The sequence below is a fragment of the Xiphophorus hellerii genome, chromosome 7 (genome assembly GCF_003331165.1).
Source record: "Xiphophorus hellerii strain 12219 chromosome 7, Xiphophorus_hellerii-4.1, whole genome shotgun sequence".
Lineage (NCBI taxonomy): Eukaryota > Metazoa > Chordata > Actinopteri > Cyprinodontiformes > Poeciliidae > Xiphophorus > Xiphophorus hellerii.
In genome coordinates this window covers 24,948,146-24,965,528 of record NC_045678.1, presented here as the reverse complement: position 1 = coordinate 24,965,528, position 17,383 = coordinate 24,948,146, and the positions used below count along the sequence as shown (strand labels likewise).

General features: G+C 37.5%; 1 protein-coding gene and 1 pseudogene across 3 annotated transcripts; one reads left to right on the top strand and one right to left on the bottom strand.

Moving 5' to 3' along the window:
• On the top strand, positions 1 to 2,330 carry LOC116722533 (uncharacterized; annotated as a pseudogene).
• Positions 2,331 to 2,522: 192 nt separating this feature from the next.
• On the bottom strand, positions 2,523 to 16,795 carry cfap65 (cilia and flagella associated protein 65). Of its 3 annotated transcripts, none has more exons than XM_032566683.1 (34): positions 16,704 to 16,795; positions 15,840 to 16,510; positions 15,662 to 15,764; positions 15,350 to 15,516; positions 14,962 to 15,170; positions 14,267 to 14,403; positions 13,947 to 14,172; positions 13,551 to 13,816; positions 13,316 to 13,465; positions 12,968 to 13,185; positions 12,707 to 12,863; positions 12,437 to 12,574; positions 11,283 to 11,534; positions 11,068 to 11,207; positions 10,845 to 10,929; positions 9,592 to 9,729; positions 9,253 to 9,403; positions 9,000 to 9,128; positions 8,673 to 8,886; positions 8,391 to 8,516; positions 8,112 to 8,202; positions 7,784 to 7,869; positions 7,580 to 7,646; positions 6,559 to 6,669; positions 6,253 to 6,444; positions 5,943 to 6,101; positions 5,668 to 5,811; positions 5,444 to 5,557; positions 4,613 to 4,747; positions 4,490 to 4,540; positions 4,186 to 4,379; positions 3,888 to 4,019; positions 3,470 to 3,811; positions 2,523 to 3,385 (listed from the first exon to the last, which is right to left on the bottom strand). In XM_032566683.1, exons 2-34 carry the CDS (start codon positions 16,037 to 16,039, stop codon positions 3,358 to 3,360), a joined length of 5,052 nt encoding a protein of 1,683 aa, XP_032422574.1. In that variant the 5' UTR covers positions 16,040 to 16,510; positions 16,704 to 16,795; the 3' UTR covers positions 2,523 to 3,357. The 3 variants fall into 3 exon arrangements, with proteins under 3 accessions (XP_032422574.1, XP_032422575.1, XP_032422576.1); XM_032566684.1 differs by having other exon boundaries at positions 2,523 to 3,382; XM_032566685.1 differs by lacking the exon at positions 16,704 to 16,795 and having other exon boundaries at positions 15,840 to 16,018; positions 16,425 to 16,508.
• Between the last annotated feature and the right edge of the window lie 588 nt (positions 16,796 to 17,383).

Below are 17,383 nucleotides of genomic sequence, written 5' to 3'. Positions count from 1 at the left end.
TAAAATAAAAAAAATTAAAAAAAACGAAAATGGATCTCACAGAAAAATTAAAGAATAAAAATCCATTAAAAATTCACTTACCTTTCAGGACTTATAAAGGTGATAGTCAGAAGGAATCCTTCTTTAAAACATGAAGCATGTGACAGAATCGCCAGCTCAGGCATCTGTTTTGTTTTGAGAAAAAAATGCAACATTAATGACAGCAATTTTTAATGAGTGAAAGTGAGCACAGCAGCGTGAGAAGGAATCAGTGTACAGCTACACTTCCACCAGCAGCACAGTACAATATCATATCTAAAAACCCTATATAAGAGGACACCAAATAACTCCATCCTCCATTATTGAGATTTTCTCACAAGTTAACAACTATAAATCATACGACAGAACACATGGCTGTGCAGAAAGTTTAATCTGTTTCATATTTCACATTATTCCTCCGTAAGCAGGGAGCCAATAAACACGGACTATAATCAGAGATGGTTGAATCTTTTAAAAATCTGATAAAGCCACATCAAAACAAACGACTTGATGTATTTGAATTTAGTTAAATTAACAATATTTTTATAAATCCCAAAATAGAAATGGCAATGCAAGATCAAAAGAAAATACTACACTTTTTTTTATTTAAGAAATTGCATTTAAATTAATTCAAACCATTATTACTATCATAATAAAATAAGCACGTTCTCACTTTCATTTTTTGCATTTAGTACGACAACCGACTGATTGATTTTTATTTTTATACAGGCACGTTTCAGGCAGCCTTGCCAAATATATCCCACCCACTAACAGGGGCTCTGACGATTCTACAGTAAATATTCACTGACTCTAACAGTGGTGGTTATAATGTAATGCCAAATCGGTATGTAACGTGGAGCCCGTGTGCAATAAATACTTTGGCCACTGGGTGGCAGCACATGCAAACACGTGAACGTCCTCTTTACACAACTTCATTACAAAACACTGCATGCGACCTCTATGTAACAGGCTCTGTGTCTCAGCTTACATGATCACAGTGTCTCACAGAAGGTAAGTCGTACACAATCTGTGAGAAAGATGCTGTTAATTATTGTCGGCATTAGTGCAGTTTCAGTGGTTAAGCCTAAACTGTATGATCAGTGTATTTAAATTGTCTGTTCTTGAGTTTAACCGCACTTTTCTGAGGAAGCCTATGTTTCCAACGTAATCTTTGACTTTTCTGAATGTTTTTACAATGTTTAGCAAAATAGTACATGATTGACAGTGACTCTTGTGCTGTTCACCTACAGGAAGGAGCATTTTTAAGCACTATGAAGTCCATCATCTTTATGTCAGCGTCAGTCAGGACGGCATGCCAGCAAGCCTCTGTGTGTTTTCCTCTGTACCGTGGCCTCAGTCTCTGCAACTCTTCAGAAAGAGTCACAGACGCTGAATTTGTCAGTAAAACTGTTATTGCGGAACAGCCACGCATAACTGATCCGCGCTGTTTCCAAAGAGAAAGGACGCGGACCGCTGCAGCTGGCGATGCCCTGCTCTACAAGGTTCCAGCAACTGCAACCCGACGCAATGAAGCGACCCCCTGCCACACTGATGCGCACTTGGCACACAGACCTGCAGAGAGAGCAGCCCAACACCTCTCTTCATACACACCCTACGCCAAAGCACAGAGAGGCGCAGCTGCTCATGTAAACATCCAGTCTCTGTTTGAGGAGGATGTCATCACCGAGTTGTGCTCCAAACTGGCAGACTTTCCAATCAATGACAGAGCAGAGGGACTGGCCACTTTACTGCAAGCATGTGTTGAGTTTGGCTTGGAGACCCAGAGCCCTCCAGTCCTGATCCTGGTGAAAGAGTGCCTGGAGCTGCTTCCCAGCAGGGATGTCAGGGTGGCACAGCTCTGCCAACTAGGAAAGGCCTGGTGACAGAGGTCATGAACTCCATCAGCTATGCTGTAGAGGATATGGTCTCTCCCAGTGAGGCAGCAGCAGTTTACTCCCTGCTGACAGTGTTATATGAGCCCAGCTGCCAGCAGCAAGCACTGATGCTGTCTGTTCTGCACAGACAAACTAAAAGGCAGATCCATAGGCTGAAATCCAGCCAAGTCAGTGACATTCTGCAGTGTCTGCTGAAGTTAAATCAGAAACAGGTAGGGACAAATACAGAAGGAAACCACTAGAGCTCTCACAGAAGTCAGATTTACGCATGTAAATTTGATGCATCATTAACTATTGTCCTAAACACAACTTGTGATCCTTGATTTAAAATGAAAAATCAGTGTTGTCAATCAATCAATCAATCAAATTTTATTTGTACAGCATATTTCAGCAGCAAGGCATTTCAAAGTGCTTTACATCATATCAAACACAGAAACACAATGCAACATAGAATCAACAATCAAAACACGACATTAAGTCAGGTTCCATCAATAAATTTGTAATTGATTACGTTTCAAATACAATCCTAAACAGGTGGGTTTTTAGTCGAGTTTGCATCCATAAAAGGTTTACCTGTTACACTCCTACTGTGTTATATGGAACAAAATACCTATTGCTATTTTTATTCCCACTCACGCTCACAATCACACAGTTTAAAACGATGTAGACAGCATTTGAATGGACTTCTGGCTCCGTACACCTCTTTCTTCTAGATCCCTTACTTTGAATTTGAGAATCAGAGAACACAGGAGGAACAGGTCCAATATCTTCATGACTAGATCTTTCCTGCTGTCTCCAAATTCAGATTAAGTCATCTTAAAAGTTAAAAACAAATGTATCCATACTGTGCCTGTTACATAAACCATACTAAACTACACTTACCGGAGAGCATTACAACTGACAATAAAAAAAAAGAGGCATTCATAGTGGTAAATATCAAACGAAGAAGAGAAAAAGAAACAGGTTTTGCACTTTTTTAGAGGCTATTTGTTGGTTTGCTTTTAACCTAAACTGTATCTACCAACTGGCCTTACATTCAGCACCAATAATGTATTGAAATATTATTAATCTCATATCTTTATTTTTTTTCAAGGAAGACGTGCAGTTGGAGTATTTCCAATCTTCTTCTATTACTGTACAAGTGACACTTGAACTTCATGGATTGTTATAAACATTGTCATTTTTTGTTGTTTTTCAGTGTGTTTATTGATAAATTCAAGCATAAATGATAAACTGTAAACATTTTCAATTGCCATATAAATTAAAAGGTTTAAAATGAGATTGTCTCCAACAACTTATTAATTTAAAAATTATTTTAATGATATTTTGAGGCTATATAAGGAGAGAAGAAATCCAGATTTTTACGTGGGGTGGATCTAAAAGAAAGCAGTAGAGGGATTTTGGCTTGTTGAAGGATGTGTAGATTATGATAGTTGAGGCCCGGCTAGCTCCCTTCAGCAAACGACGTCCTGCTAATAACAGAACACAGAACATATAAAGTAATTTTTTCAACTATTAACTGAGCACTAATGCAACAAGTAACACATTGTAATCACCTCACTGAAAACGAAGTCAGTATTTTGCTCCGGGAATATGCTGAAAGGGTCAGCTCTCCAGTCACAGCTTCCATCATTAAATTCTGGAGTGTCTTTAACAAAACAGCCTCAGCCAAGTCAGAAGGAACATGCTTGGACTCCGCTGTGGCCTGGATTTGAGGAATTTTCCCTAAACATACTGCGGCTTCTTCTCCGTCCACAGTCCAGTTCGACTGAACAGAATGTTGAGGCGAAGATGGAAACGTGACGGAGGGAGATGTAGAGGTCTGACCCTCGTAGATTGGAGGCTTGGAGGCTAAAACCATCAAAGACTCTACAAAAGCTGAATCATCAAGGAGATCTCTGAAAAATAATTTAAAAAAAAATAAATTAAAAGAGGAAGCTAACATACGCAGAGTTGCTTTTCTTTGTATGTTACTTGTAAAGAGGAGTGAGTATGTCCACAACGATGTCTCTCTCAGCGCCACATGTAGATGGACACAGCTTCGCAAGGCGGCGTGTGCTTGAAGAATTGATTAATCTTTGTTTGATCCTGGTCAACTGAAGGTATCTACACAAAACAACAGCATCAATAAGTAATAACAGACTGTTTCACAATTGTCAAAGCTTCACAAATAACATAAGACTTTATGTAGTAACAGACATTTCTCATCAAAATGCAGTGATTCAGCTGTATTCAGTGTGTAAAAAAAGATTAGCCATAATGCTTATTTTACCGATCAGGAAAGTGTGTGTAGAAGTCCGGAACGTCATAGGTGTGGGCAGTGACACTCAGGTGCAGCAGAGCAGGTTGGGGCGTTTGGGGCCGTCTCCATATGTTAGCTGATTCTCGCTGTAGTCGTATTTGAGCTCTCTTATTTTTGTCGTATAAATTGCTGACGGCTTTGCTGCCACAGATTGGAGGAAGAGTCTGAAGCGGAAGCAGATCAATTACACTATACTGCTGTTTTTCTTCCAAAGACCTATGTTTTCACATTATATTAAAAAAGCAGCTACATTACTAAGATAGACACTAATCACCTTGTATTTTGGGAGGGGCGCCCCTTTTCTTGCAGGAGGTGCGAGAAGTATCTGTATCAAAAAGGAAATATTGTCAAGACAATGAAAATGGTTGTCATGGTTTAACCGTCTTTTGAGACACACCTCATCTACTAAAACTCTTTGAGTGCGGGAAGGGATCTTGTCTGTGATTGTGAATTCGTTTTGCTGTCGTTTCTTTTCTTCCTCCCAGCATTGCAAGGCTGTGTGATAATGGATGAGTGCAGCTTTCTGAGTGATCTGGAGAAGAAAGTGACACAAATGATGCAAAAAGCATTCATACTTCTTGAACCCTTTCACATTTTGTCCAGTTAAAATCACAAACAATTTGTGTAATTATGTGGCGAAGGGAAAATATGTTTTCTTTCCAGGTTTTTATTACAAATAAAAATAATGTTATTTTTATTTGTATTACTGTATACAAATGCCACAGCCTCCACAGAAGAGGAGGCTGTGGCACTGATGAAGAGGCAGTGGGGGAAATTGGCTTCCTGTTAAATAAAAACCTGGAAAGTGTGGCATGACTTTGCATATAGCTCCTTTAATCAATACTTTGTAGAATAATTTTTGCCTTTTGTGGTTTGTCCCACCAGATTTTCACATCAGGAGACTAAGATGTTTGCCAAATTTACAAAACCACAATTCATCAGATTGAACAAAGAGTTGTGCTATAGCCTGATGATGTTACTGAATTATGGCTAATATCTTGATCTGGTAAAGTGCACTAAAAAGTGATATTGACATTTAAGTTGTTCTTTGTCCCTTTTAAGCAATGTCACTTCCACTACATAATTATGCATCACTTTGATGATGATATATTACTGGTACATAAAATCCCAAAAATATATTGAAGTTTATGGCTGCAGCATGACAAATGTGCAAAAGTTTGACAGGGCGGTGCACATCACCCTTAAATTGAGAGCTACACTTTGGTACCTGACATATGAGATCCAGCTGATAAACAGTGGGGAAATCAGAAACAAAGGTCAGGATGCACATAGCACACTCTCCTGGACCAAGACAGCCTCGTTCTGGATGGATCTGTACCACCTGCAATAACACACGAGTGAGAGAAAAGTTGTTTAGATGGGGTAAAATTATAACGCAATTTATTTATTTATTTTTTGTTTGTTTAAAAAGATTTCACTGGTTGGACAAACTTGTTGGTTGCTCTGTGTAGGAATCTCCCAGACAAAGTACACAGTTTCTGTGCAAGACAAACTGGTGATGAACATGATTCTCGAAGTCTTTGTGCAAACAGGGATGTCGCCAATAAAGACACTATCCTTGGACAACCAAGCCACCTGTATTTGGAAAACTCCAGTAATTACATGTTCGATGAAATTAACATATTTTAATAAGCACTGATTGGATCTTTTATTTACAAAAAATAAAAAAATAACTGAACACAAAGTGTGTGTATAAATGCACTTGCCTGTCCTGGGAATGGCCCCTTCTGGGCACGGTGTTCTTGAGTGTTAGCATCGCTGTATTCAATGGAGATATTGGCGCTTGTTGATAATGCATTCATCCCACGTCCCTCAAAGTTTATAATTACCGAATCCTTTTCCAGGATGTGGATGGGAACATCCACCTGTCCATAATAAAAATAAAACAATTTAATACAAATTTTACAAAAAATTGCAGTAATAAGCTCTGACCACCTATTAACTACAAGACTAATGGTAAATCTACATGGAATATGAATTTAAAACAAGGTAAACAACACATGGTTTGAGTTATACATGGTACATCTTAGCCTCCAATGGAGAGAAGATCCATTCAAGCATGGCTTTATTCCCAGGGAGAACTTCTCCTTGTGGACTGAGACAGCTCAAGACTGGGTGATCATAGTTCTCCATCTGAAGCTGTGACAATACAACTTGGTCCACTTCATAATGTACTGTCACCGCACCACCGTTGTACAACTCATATATCTAAACAATTATTAAATGAAAAAGTTAAGATTTTTCTCAGAAACTTTATGCAGAGTGAAGCTGTAATGTCAAAAAAAATAGCTTTTTTTATTTTTGATTTAAAAAATTACATGCCTGTCGTGGAGGACTGGAGTCCCGAATAGCTACAGGCTTGAATACATGGTGATTGGAAGCAAAGTGTAGATATGGTTCATTTCGGTTCAATGTCACTCCTTGAAAGTTGAGCTGCATACAAAAAAGGCACAAAAATCAACACCATCCCTGAAAGAAAGCTTTGATTATGGCTTTTTTTGAGCTGTGATTATTTATGATCTGTTTGTTTTTACTGCATTTGATTTGCCTCAGATTTGAGAACAATGTCACAGAGATGTCTAGCCTTTCTAGTTGCAAGTTGGAGAGGCAGTGATGCTTCCTTCTTGTGGCCAGTCATCATGCCCATAATTCTTACCAAAACAAACTAGTAACAATGTACAGTATTTATTATAGGCAAAAGTTAGAATTTCAGTTAAGAAAAATCAACAAGGACCAACCCATAGTTCCGCTTCAGTGTAACAGCTACCCAAAATAAAAGTGAATGCATGTTGCAAGACTATGGATTGAGCGATAGACTATGCAGGATATGTAACTGTGTTTTGAGGCACATTTCCTTTTTGGGTTCCTGAACATTATTTTCTTTGGAACATAATCTTTTTTAACTACAAAAAGTGGAGCTCCAAAACCCAAGCCATATACATAGATTATGTCCTCTCACTCTGAGTGTCTAGGAGATTGTAGAAGATCTGTTTCTTAAATGTCTCCAAAGTCATATGTTTACATATAGGATGATTAATTTGGTCTAGTTTAACTTAAAACAGTGAGAAAAAATTTGAAAAATAGTGTGAAAAAATGTGTAATCTTCTGGTTTCAGCTATATTCCATCAGGGTTTGAAAACAAAAAATAAGAGAAATATATTATAATCCCTAAACACAAGTAGCAAAAGCTATTACTTTCTTCCCCCCTATTCTTACTCTTTTGCAACAAGCACACACTGAACTCAAATGTGACTTCATGCCTAGATGCAAACTTTTACGTTTGAGGTAAATTGTTCAGATCTTTACAGTTCAATAAAATAAAGCTAACTGTAGGAATCCTTACCAAAAAAACTCTGCCAAGACTGAGTTTGAACAAAACAGGAAGTCGGTCAATTCCAATAAAGTCATGACTGTGAATGAAAAGATTTAAGATGTAATCTGATACTGTAACATTGCAAAAACATTTGAGAGAATGGGTTTTAAAAGCTTACAGCTAAGCTCTATTTACAAGAATGAGAACCAGTTGTATAGTGAAATGACCCCTGACCTGTAGCAGAAGTGTACTGGACATTTCTGGCCTGGAAGCAAAGTTCCAGAACGAGGGGTAACTCTGAAGAGTTGATTGTCTTGTACCTGTAAATAAACAAAACAAATATAAATCAATGTGAAGATATAATGATATAATTGTATTTTTTTATATGATCAGTATCTTTAAAGTATTTAATTTATTGTTGAAATGTAATGATACTCCTTTTTGGCAATGCATGTGTTGACTCCTGACAGAAATAAACTTCTTGGTTGAAAAGACATAACATTAACTCTAAGTCTAACAAGGGTAAGAATAATAACTAATATGCACAACTATATAGTATGACCTTCATTTCCTGCAGTTCTTTGTTGCTAAACTGTCCTGTCATAGCCCAGTCCTCCAGCTTCATTTCTTGGTCCTCTGGAAATAAGAATGTCCTAATATTGAAAATGAAGCATAAAAATAACAGTAAATAAAATGATCCATACATGGAAAAAAAAACAGCCTAACTGGCTACTTTTACTAGAAAATACTAGAATGTTTCACTAATTTCACTAAATTAATGAAACTCTTTTTTCTCGCTGCATGATTTAACTGTATTTTCTACAGTTTGTTGTTTACATACCAGTTTACAGAGATAGAACCGGGGTTCCAAAACATCAACATAAAATCTGAGGGATCTGAATGCAGAGGACCAGCACCAAAATTGAAATCCAATATGACTTGAGGGAAGCTGGAGACACTGTTCTGACTATCAAAGGAAGCAAAGCACAAGATGAAGCAAACACCATAATCTGACATTACAAAGTGAAGAGTTCTTCTTAAATAAGACAGTAAACTTTGGTACTAACTCGTCAATATGAACTTCAAGTTGTATTTTTCAGAGACTAAAATAACACCAACTAACCTGTGCTTGGTGGGCGCTTTGAAAGTCATTTCTGCAGGACATGGGGTGGAAAGCAGGTGCTCATTAAAACTGTCTAATGAGAAGAGTTTCCACAAATACTGCTTGCAGAGCCTGTCCACGCTGCCACTGCTACATGCATCAACCACCTGTAAGGTGGGGAACACCCCCTTAGCTCGCACTTCACACAGTTTCTCAGGGGGACATACACCAAAGCCTGGAAAAAGAAAGAAAAAACAGGCAGATGGCAGACACACACAAGTTAAAAAATATGTAGAGTGAATTATTAAGAATATGATGCGCTACTGTCTGATGATATTAACTGTTTACCATTGCCATCTGTAATCTGGTAGCTGATGGCCCAGCGGTACCAGCCTTGTGCACCCAGTCTAAGAGTGGATCCGAGTAGCACAGTGGAATGTGAAGCAATTGTTCCCGTTTCAAAGTCCAGATGCAGAGCTTAAAGAAGCAGGAAAAACGTGATTACTTTGAAATTAGGCAAACTACTGTCAACCCAAATAGCAAAATAGAAACAACTTCAAACATGCAAAGAAAAACTCTCCTAAAGGAGGCCACAAATTACCACTGTTATCTTCAGAATCAGGGGGATTTTCTTCTAGCTGTACAGACAGATGAAAAGAGATGGGGCAGCTACAGTTGTTCACTATAGGAATATTAAACGGCCGGCAGCTTCCAACTAAGCTCTCTCCCATATCTAGGAGTTCTTTCCCTGCCTGGGAAGTAAAAAAAAAAACATGCAGGAAGTGTTTGATCAAATTCATTTTTGTATGTTTATTTTTAATCTAGAACTACAAGATATGGTTTTTATCAGATTTGGTTTGCAATAGAATAAAGACATATCTAACAATGTATCTAATAAATCTAATCTAATCTAATGTACAAAGCACAATGACAGACAAACCTCAATGGTGCCAGCTGCACCAGTTCCATTCACTCTGAAAATGAGTAGTGACTTGTTAAAGTCATCGCTCTGGAAGCTGAGAGTGGGTTTGAATGTGTATGCTTTCTCTGTCAGAGGAGAAAATGTCCATGTCTGGACCTGTAAAAAGGGCAAACTTCACATTAAAGATTGCTTTAAATATCTCAACCAAAGTCTTAAGTCCCAAACTCATCTACAGTGATATGCTAAAGTATTCATACCCCTTGAACTTGTCCACATTTTATATTTTAACAACTAATAACTTCAGTTTGGGATTTTAAGCTAGACCAATACCAAGTAGTGCATAGCTGTGCACTTTATACAACCACCCCCTGCACAGGTGGTTGTTACAGATGGAGTTTTTCATTTGTTGTTCAAACACAAAGTAGTCAACTTTTAAGAATTATGCTTTTTGCTTTCTTTTTAATTTCATAATAAATAGGATCATTGGTATCCAGTAGTATTTACACAAAACAGATCTGGGTTCACAAGAATCCACATTTAACTAATATATTTAACTCGTAAAAATATAGCTAACGTTTTTAAAGAAAACAACTCAAATTCTGTTGTTGCTGAGAATAGACAAAAGAAATAAAAATCAGTCGACCTCACCTCTTCCACAAAGACAAAATATAGAAATTTGGAAACTGTTCGCCTGAGGTAAAGTTACAAAATCTTTTTTATGTTTTGGACCTAAAAAGGCAGATATCTCAAAAATGATTTGTTAGTTTCATTAAATGTTTAGTTTATTGTTTAGTAGTCAAAAACAGTCACAAAATTGTGCGATTTTTTTTAAATCACATTTTGTCAACAGCATACACTTGCCTAATGATTTTGATCTATGTGGCAAAAATTTAGACACCAGTTTGTTGTCGAGACTTGAGGCAGAGCAACAAACTGCTAGAGCTACAATGGAATGGGTGATCAAAACCTCTTCAGGTTTTAAAAGGATGCAATAGAAGTCCTGAAATAATTCAAATTGGGGATCTGTGGCATAAATTGGAAATCACTGCACTTTTGTGAAAGTTTATTCTCTACATTCAGCTGCTTGTTAGAGCCACACCTCAAAAAACTTGCAGTTGTCTTATTAAAAGTAAAAAATAATTTCATTTAAATTTCACCTCCACCTGAACAGTTTTACCTCTACAAAATATAAAACTCCTCAAGGAATATGATTACTTTTACGATACGCTGTATCTAAATACACATTATGTGGAACTTTGTTAATCTCTCACCAAGCTCTCATTGGGATGCAGTTTACCAGCATCTGGTTCAACACAGATAAGATTCTGATCTCTCTCTGAAATGATCCACTGAAACCTGTCAAAGAGAACAATCACAGAAGGCCAGCTGTAAAAATGGTGTTGAGGTAATTTCAAAGTAAAAATACAACACAGAAACATTTTTGAGAACTAGGGGCAGAATGACAATAGGGAGATAACAAATCAGTCAACTAACTTGATGGGCACGCTGCTTAAATTCTTGATGGAATGGCTGTGCTGTGATTTTGAGCCGACAGCTGTAGCGGTGAAATGTAATTCGTTGCTATCTTCAAAAGACACACGTGGCTTTTCTAAGGAGCTCACAACTGTCAGTTCCTAAGAAAGACAAAGATTTAACAGAACAATGTAATTAAGTTTTACCACATCATATGCTCCTGTGTCGTGTGGTACCTTCGTGAATTTATCTGCATTAAGCTGCAATGGTAAATTAAACCCCTCTGTGGGACTATCCAGAGTGGGGACAGCTCCAATGGTAAGGATTTGGTGTTGTCCTGGCTGGATGAAACCACAGCCTGGTGACATATGCACAGACCTTGGCAAGTCACTGTTTGTTCTGTGGTTCAGGCAGAAGGTGAGAGGCTGATCGCCATTGTTCTGCAGTAGCACGGTCCGATAGGAAATAAGACTCAGAGGTGGAAAAACCTAACATGCACAAGGTGATAATAATCAGTAAATGAATCTTTTACTGAGATGTATTAGAAATAATTTCCCGGGCACAATAAAACACATTTCAACTGATACTCCTCTTTTTAGTCAGTTTTTCTGAACACTTCCAATTAAAATTGAGGACGTATACTATAAAGGATATAAATTCTGTGTGGATAATCTGTATATGTCATATAAAAAAAATACCATGTTACCAAACCAATATATTTTTGTTCAGCACATTATCCTCATTTTGTTGCTGATTTATACATTTTAAAGGGGGTTATTATGTAGAATTGACTTTTTTCAGCTTTATATCATTTTGTAATGTCATTCCCTCATCAAAAACATAACTTGGGTGATGCCTTGATTCTTTCATGCATTTAAGAGGAATCTTCGAATCTCCCAAATCTCCCATGGCAGCCATTCAGGGGAGCATAAACGCTTGCTCTCACAAAGCACCGTTTACTTCCACTAAACTTCCACTTCACATAGCTCCACTCCTCCCGACTTCCGCAAGATTGCTCCAGACTAGTGCCAGCAATACTTAGCAAACACCTGGTGGAACTGAACTTATCATCCAAACTACTTCTCAGTCCAACACCACTATGACCCGTAGTAAGAGGTAAATGGACTAAAATTGTGGAGATGGAATGCTAAAGCCGGGGTGTAGGAAAGAGCAGGAACTTTTTAAACAAACAGAGGCCAATTTCAAGGCATTAATTGCAAAGTTAAAGTTCTTTTAGAAAGACTGAAAGTTGCATAGTTACTTTATCATGCTACAAAATAGCTCAAGGTGTCTAGAAAATACATAATACCACTCCTTTAAGTTTTGTGTTTTTGTCATGGGATCTAGCAACAGCTGTAAATTGTGTGTATAGATAATTATTTCATCTTACCACTTGGTGGGGCTTCAAAATACAGGACGGAGTGAAGTGATCTTTCCCTGGCTGAAAAGAGTGGCTAATGACTCTGACAGTCACACAACAAGGCAGACATGGAAGGTCTTGTTCTGAAGAAGGATCCTCCTGTGGCATCTAGAGAAGCATAGTTAAAACAGCTGAAAATCAGGACATTGTTTGGTTTTTACAAGAAAAAACTACAAATCACAATTTGAAACATTTGAAACTGTATGGCAAAATATATGACTTTGAGTTATGTAATATTACCTTACAGTATGCAAAGCACTCAAGCTCTCCTCCATGCAGGGCATTGATCTGTCTTGGTTCATATGTCACAAGCGCAGTGGTAGATTTCAGTGGGGCCAACTCAAATGATGAAGGAGTAACACAAAAAGGGGAATCTTGGATAACGGTCCACATGAGGCTTGAACAGAATCATTGCAAGTGTTTATATGTATATTTCCACAGGAAAAACATAATAATTGACTTCCATTGTGGCAACAAAGCTTCCCTGACATGTTTACATACCTGAGTTTCTCTTTGGTGTGATTTTTAAAGGTAACACACTGTGAGACAGCAGATGATGGAGCAATAAAGGATCTTGTTTTGTGATTAAACAGCAGTTCACTTGGTTCAATAGATACAAATGGAAATGATGGCGAGAAGAGAGAATCCACGTGTTCTTCCCTGATTTTATTCAATTTCTCCATAGGTGCTGGAGGAATGACAGTAGCACTATTTCCTTCCTGATGAATGACAAATGTTAAAGAGTTAAAACAAATACTGTGTAATTTTTATGAACTCTTACCTCTATATGTGACTAAGCTAAACTGGAAAATCTGTTGTTTTTTTTCTTTGTTTGTTTTTATTTTTTACCTCTTCTAAAGGCACCCCCAGCAGTGTGTCTGATGAGTTACACATACAGCACAACTTAGACTTGTACTCAACCAAGTGCTCAAGTGTTAATGCTACTGGCTCCTGAAGATTTGGGTGGCATGTACCAATCAAGTCCAGAAACAGAGGCTCCTGAAAGTATGATCAGAAAAAATATTCAGGAGGATTTAATCATCTTTTCGAATTTTGTAAGTATGTCTGTATTTTCCTATTTTACCATGAGGAGTATAAGACATGCCACTCTTCTGTGGTGTGGCATAGGGTGTGTGGGTTTGTAGGAGACCTTGACTTTGATTTGACCATATGGAAGCACAGTGCCACTTGCTGGTGAAACTCTAAAAACACTGTTTGCACAGTCTATGTCCCATTGGTAGGTAGCCTGAATAGGGGAAGAGTTCAGCAGTTCCACTGTTTGTTCTGCTGATCCTTTTTCTTCAACACACCCAAAGTCGACCACAGTGGAGGACAAACAGAGTTCAGGACCTGAAAGCAAGAATGTTGTTTCAGAAATTAGAATACCTTAATTTTGGTTCCAAAAATACTATCCTCAGTTCATTTTATTTTCAAGAAAAAAAAAAGTATAGTTGTTTTTATTTTAGTGAATGTCTCTTACCCATACACTTTCCTATGAGTTTGACCTGACTTTTAATGAGTGACCCTCTATAGTTCAAAGACAAGTACTCCACAGAGACTATGTCGACCACAGTTGGAGAATAAGTAACCAAAACCTGGACCGAACCACCAGGCTCTATTTTCTCACTTGTGACATCCCAACTGAAGTGTGGTCCAAATATGGCTACCGCTCCAGGCAGTTGTGAGAGAGAAAACCACACACTAACCTAACAGAAAGAACAGAAAGAAACAACAGGAAAAATGTGAAAAAACCAAGAGTGTGATTTTTAGGTTTAGCATGAACACATAGTTACTACTTACAGGAGAAGGATTGAAGATTTCAAATTGTTTACTCAAACTGTGGCCAACAGCCACAGACCCAAAGTCCAACTCAATATCACCATGGCTGGTTTCCTCTTTGTCATTGGAAATTCTTAATTGAAGATATGGATATTTTCCTGAAAAAAAACATTTATATTTAATTTTACAAATAATGTTAATTGTTGAAATACTTGGTAAACATGTAATTGTAGTTAATATAATGTACAGTTCTGGTCAGAAGTTTTGTATACGGCCTCATACACGTACATCTCAAAAAAATTTGAATATCATTGTTTTACGACTTGATACTCATAAGTAATCTAAATTCATTATAGATAGAGTGAAATATTTCAAGTCTTTATTTGCTGTAGTTTTGATAACTATGGCTTACAGATAATAAAAACTTACAATTCAGAGCATTAAAAAATATGAGTATCTAGAAAAAGTTAAAATATTTGGAACTCATGGGGTCGCACCCTAATCAGCTGATTTACTAAAAACACCTGCAAAAGTTTCCTGAGACGCCAAAAGGTCTCTCACTCTGGGTCAGTAGGATACACAGCTGACTGGACAGATGTCCAGAACACAGTGAAACCACAAAAAGTAATTGACGAAGAAGAAAAAAAATCCACTAAAGACACAGCAGTTCATATTTGTCCTTCTACATCCCAATGCAAGTTTAGTCTCAGCAGTACCTATCCCTTGTAAAAGCACAGTGCAGCAGCTATCAGCTTTGTTGCCATCTTCTCCATATGTGCAGTGCACCTGCTTCTGGTACACCTGAGCCTCTAGTGGCTGAAAGTCCACCGTGATGACACACTGCTGACCGGGCTTTAGCCGGCCTTGTTCTGGACTGAGTTGGAAAGGAGCTGCACTACTCCATTTAAATGACATCTGAATCTTACTGGAGGGAAATAAAGAAAACACAAGACAATTGAAGAGATAACAATAACAAGAGATAACAAGAGAGACAGATGAAAATAGAACATACTTGACAAGAGTTCCTTGATGATTATGAAAGAAAATCACACTTTTTATGTATGCAAGGACATGAAAATAAATACTAAGAACAATCAAAGGTACCTGATATTTTTTAGTGGGAAACTGGTTAGTGTGTAGTGCTCAACAGCACATGGGGGCAGCATCACAGATTCAGGCACCTTCATTGTATGACTTGAAAGCACAGCATGCAGGTATACTTTAAAGCTTCCTTCAATAGCTTGAAACTGAATGCAGTCCTTATACCCACACTGCCCCATGCAATCAGACAGAAACAAAAACAAAATAAGCAACATTAACAAAATAGTTAACAAAAGCTATACAGTTGGCCATTGACTACTTTTGTGTTTCTAATAAAGTTCAGGTGATGTTTAATTTAATTGCAGAATAGCCTACCTTTTGGAGAGGTTTAAAAGTGACCGGTAAGGAGAATGAAGTCCCTGGGCTGAGAACAACTACCTCAGGATTCAAAATTGAGAAAAACTTGGACTCTGGAGCACTGTGTTGAGAGAAGGGGAGGCTTTGTTGTCGTCTTTATCTATGGCTTCGAGCTGTGTTTGTGAGTTTGTATTACCTAATGTGCAGCTTCTGCAGCTTATTACGGGTGTTCCTTATCACAAGTGTCTTGGTGTACTCTCGTTCAATGACCCAGTCCTTCCATGTCAGATCTAATGTGGTTTCTAGGCCTAAAAAGATGCTTCTTTGGGGATGGGATTTTCTTTGACATTGTTTTACATCAGGGAGTTGGGGTTCCTGTGAAGAGGAATGAAGCATAGAATGGAAATTTGGAAAACTTCAAGGATTAATGACTAAAATAAAGGAAAAATCAGCTCCATTTAATACAGTTTACAGTGTACTTTGGAATCAATAAATTATTTTTGAATTGAACTGAATTTTGGAAAAGAGATATATTTTAATCACATTCGAACGTGATTAAAGAAAAAAGGTGGGTCTGCAAAATACTTACATGGGGATGATTACAAATGCACACCACAAGTGTATCTTTTTTATATTACAAACAAACTTTTTAAGACCTGTATATGCTAATGTTTACATACATTACACCAGTGCCCTTTTGAACTTCTGTAATCGGCATTCATTTTCTCAGTTTCAGTGGAGATATAGCTCTGTGAGTCTGAGCGTGTGTTTTGAACTTTACTTTAACGTCAGTTTCTCTGCTGGAGCGCTTCCATCGACAAAAAGCAGACGCCAAACAGGCTGGACAGCGGGATTCAGCTAACATGGCTGTGGAAAGAGAGCAGCGCATTCATACAAGAAGGCATGGATATATCATTTTCGCGGGTATTACATAACGGTACCGTAACGTAAAACACAACCACAAAAACACTCACAAACACTCGAACATGGAGGGAACTCCACATAGCTGTTATAAAACCTTGATAACTTGAAAACTGTGACAATAACACGCCAGTCTTACCTTATATAGCTCTAACAACTAGCTAAGAGTAGAATTTCAGATAATAAAAAACCTCGGAGAAAACGGTGAAGTTCCTTAGTTGCGACGTTTCCATGACAACGAGTAAACATTAGAATTACGGAATCCTGTGAGGATCATGTTGCTGCGTTGAACTTGAATTTATTTCAACTTTGTGTAGCGCTAGTAAATAGAAGATTATAGTCTACGGCTGAAACTTAAAGGATTAATTTACTATTATTATATTAAAGGGAAAAAATTAGTTGTGATATTTAAAAATGTGTGGACAAAATATTGGCAGTCTATCTATAAAACGTACTAGTGGGTATTATGACAATTATGATCAGCTTGAATCAAATTCATGTATTAAGCCTCTCAGATATCTACAATTTTTGATATTGAACCAGAAGCGAGAAAACGTCAGACATGAATCTCCTCTAACATGTTTTTCATATAGAAATTATATGCACACACGTCAGATATTATTTGAATCTACAAATTTATGATATAATTACACACATATAAACTTTATGGAGAGTGTACTTTTATATATTGTCTCTCGTAATAATATAAGTTTCCAACAATTTATTTAATCTTCAGTGTTCAGTCATGAATTCACCTTTATTTCTCAGACTAGCTGAGTTGTCATAAAACATTCAACATATTGCACTTTTGTAAAAATG

Bases quoted from the DNA above. Each gene is read 5' to 3' on its own strand.
- cfap65 (XM_032566685.1), bottom strand. From the start codon at position 16,508: ATGTTAGCTGAATCCCGCTGTCCAGCCTGTTTGGCGTCTGCTTTTTGT. The intron at 13,466-13,550 runs GTAAAATAGGAA...TCATACTTTCAG, and splicing joins CATGTCTTATACTCCTCATG to GAGCCTCTGTTTCTGGACTT. The intron at 7,647-7,783 runs GTCAGGGGTCAT...TTTCATTCACAG, and splicing joins CCAGTACACTTCTGCTACAG to TCATGACTTTATTGGAATTG.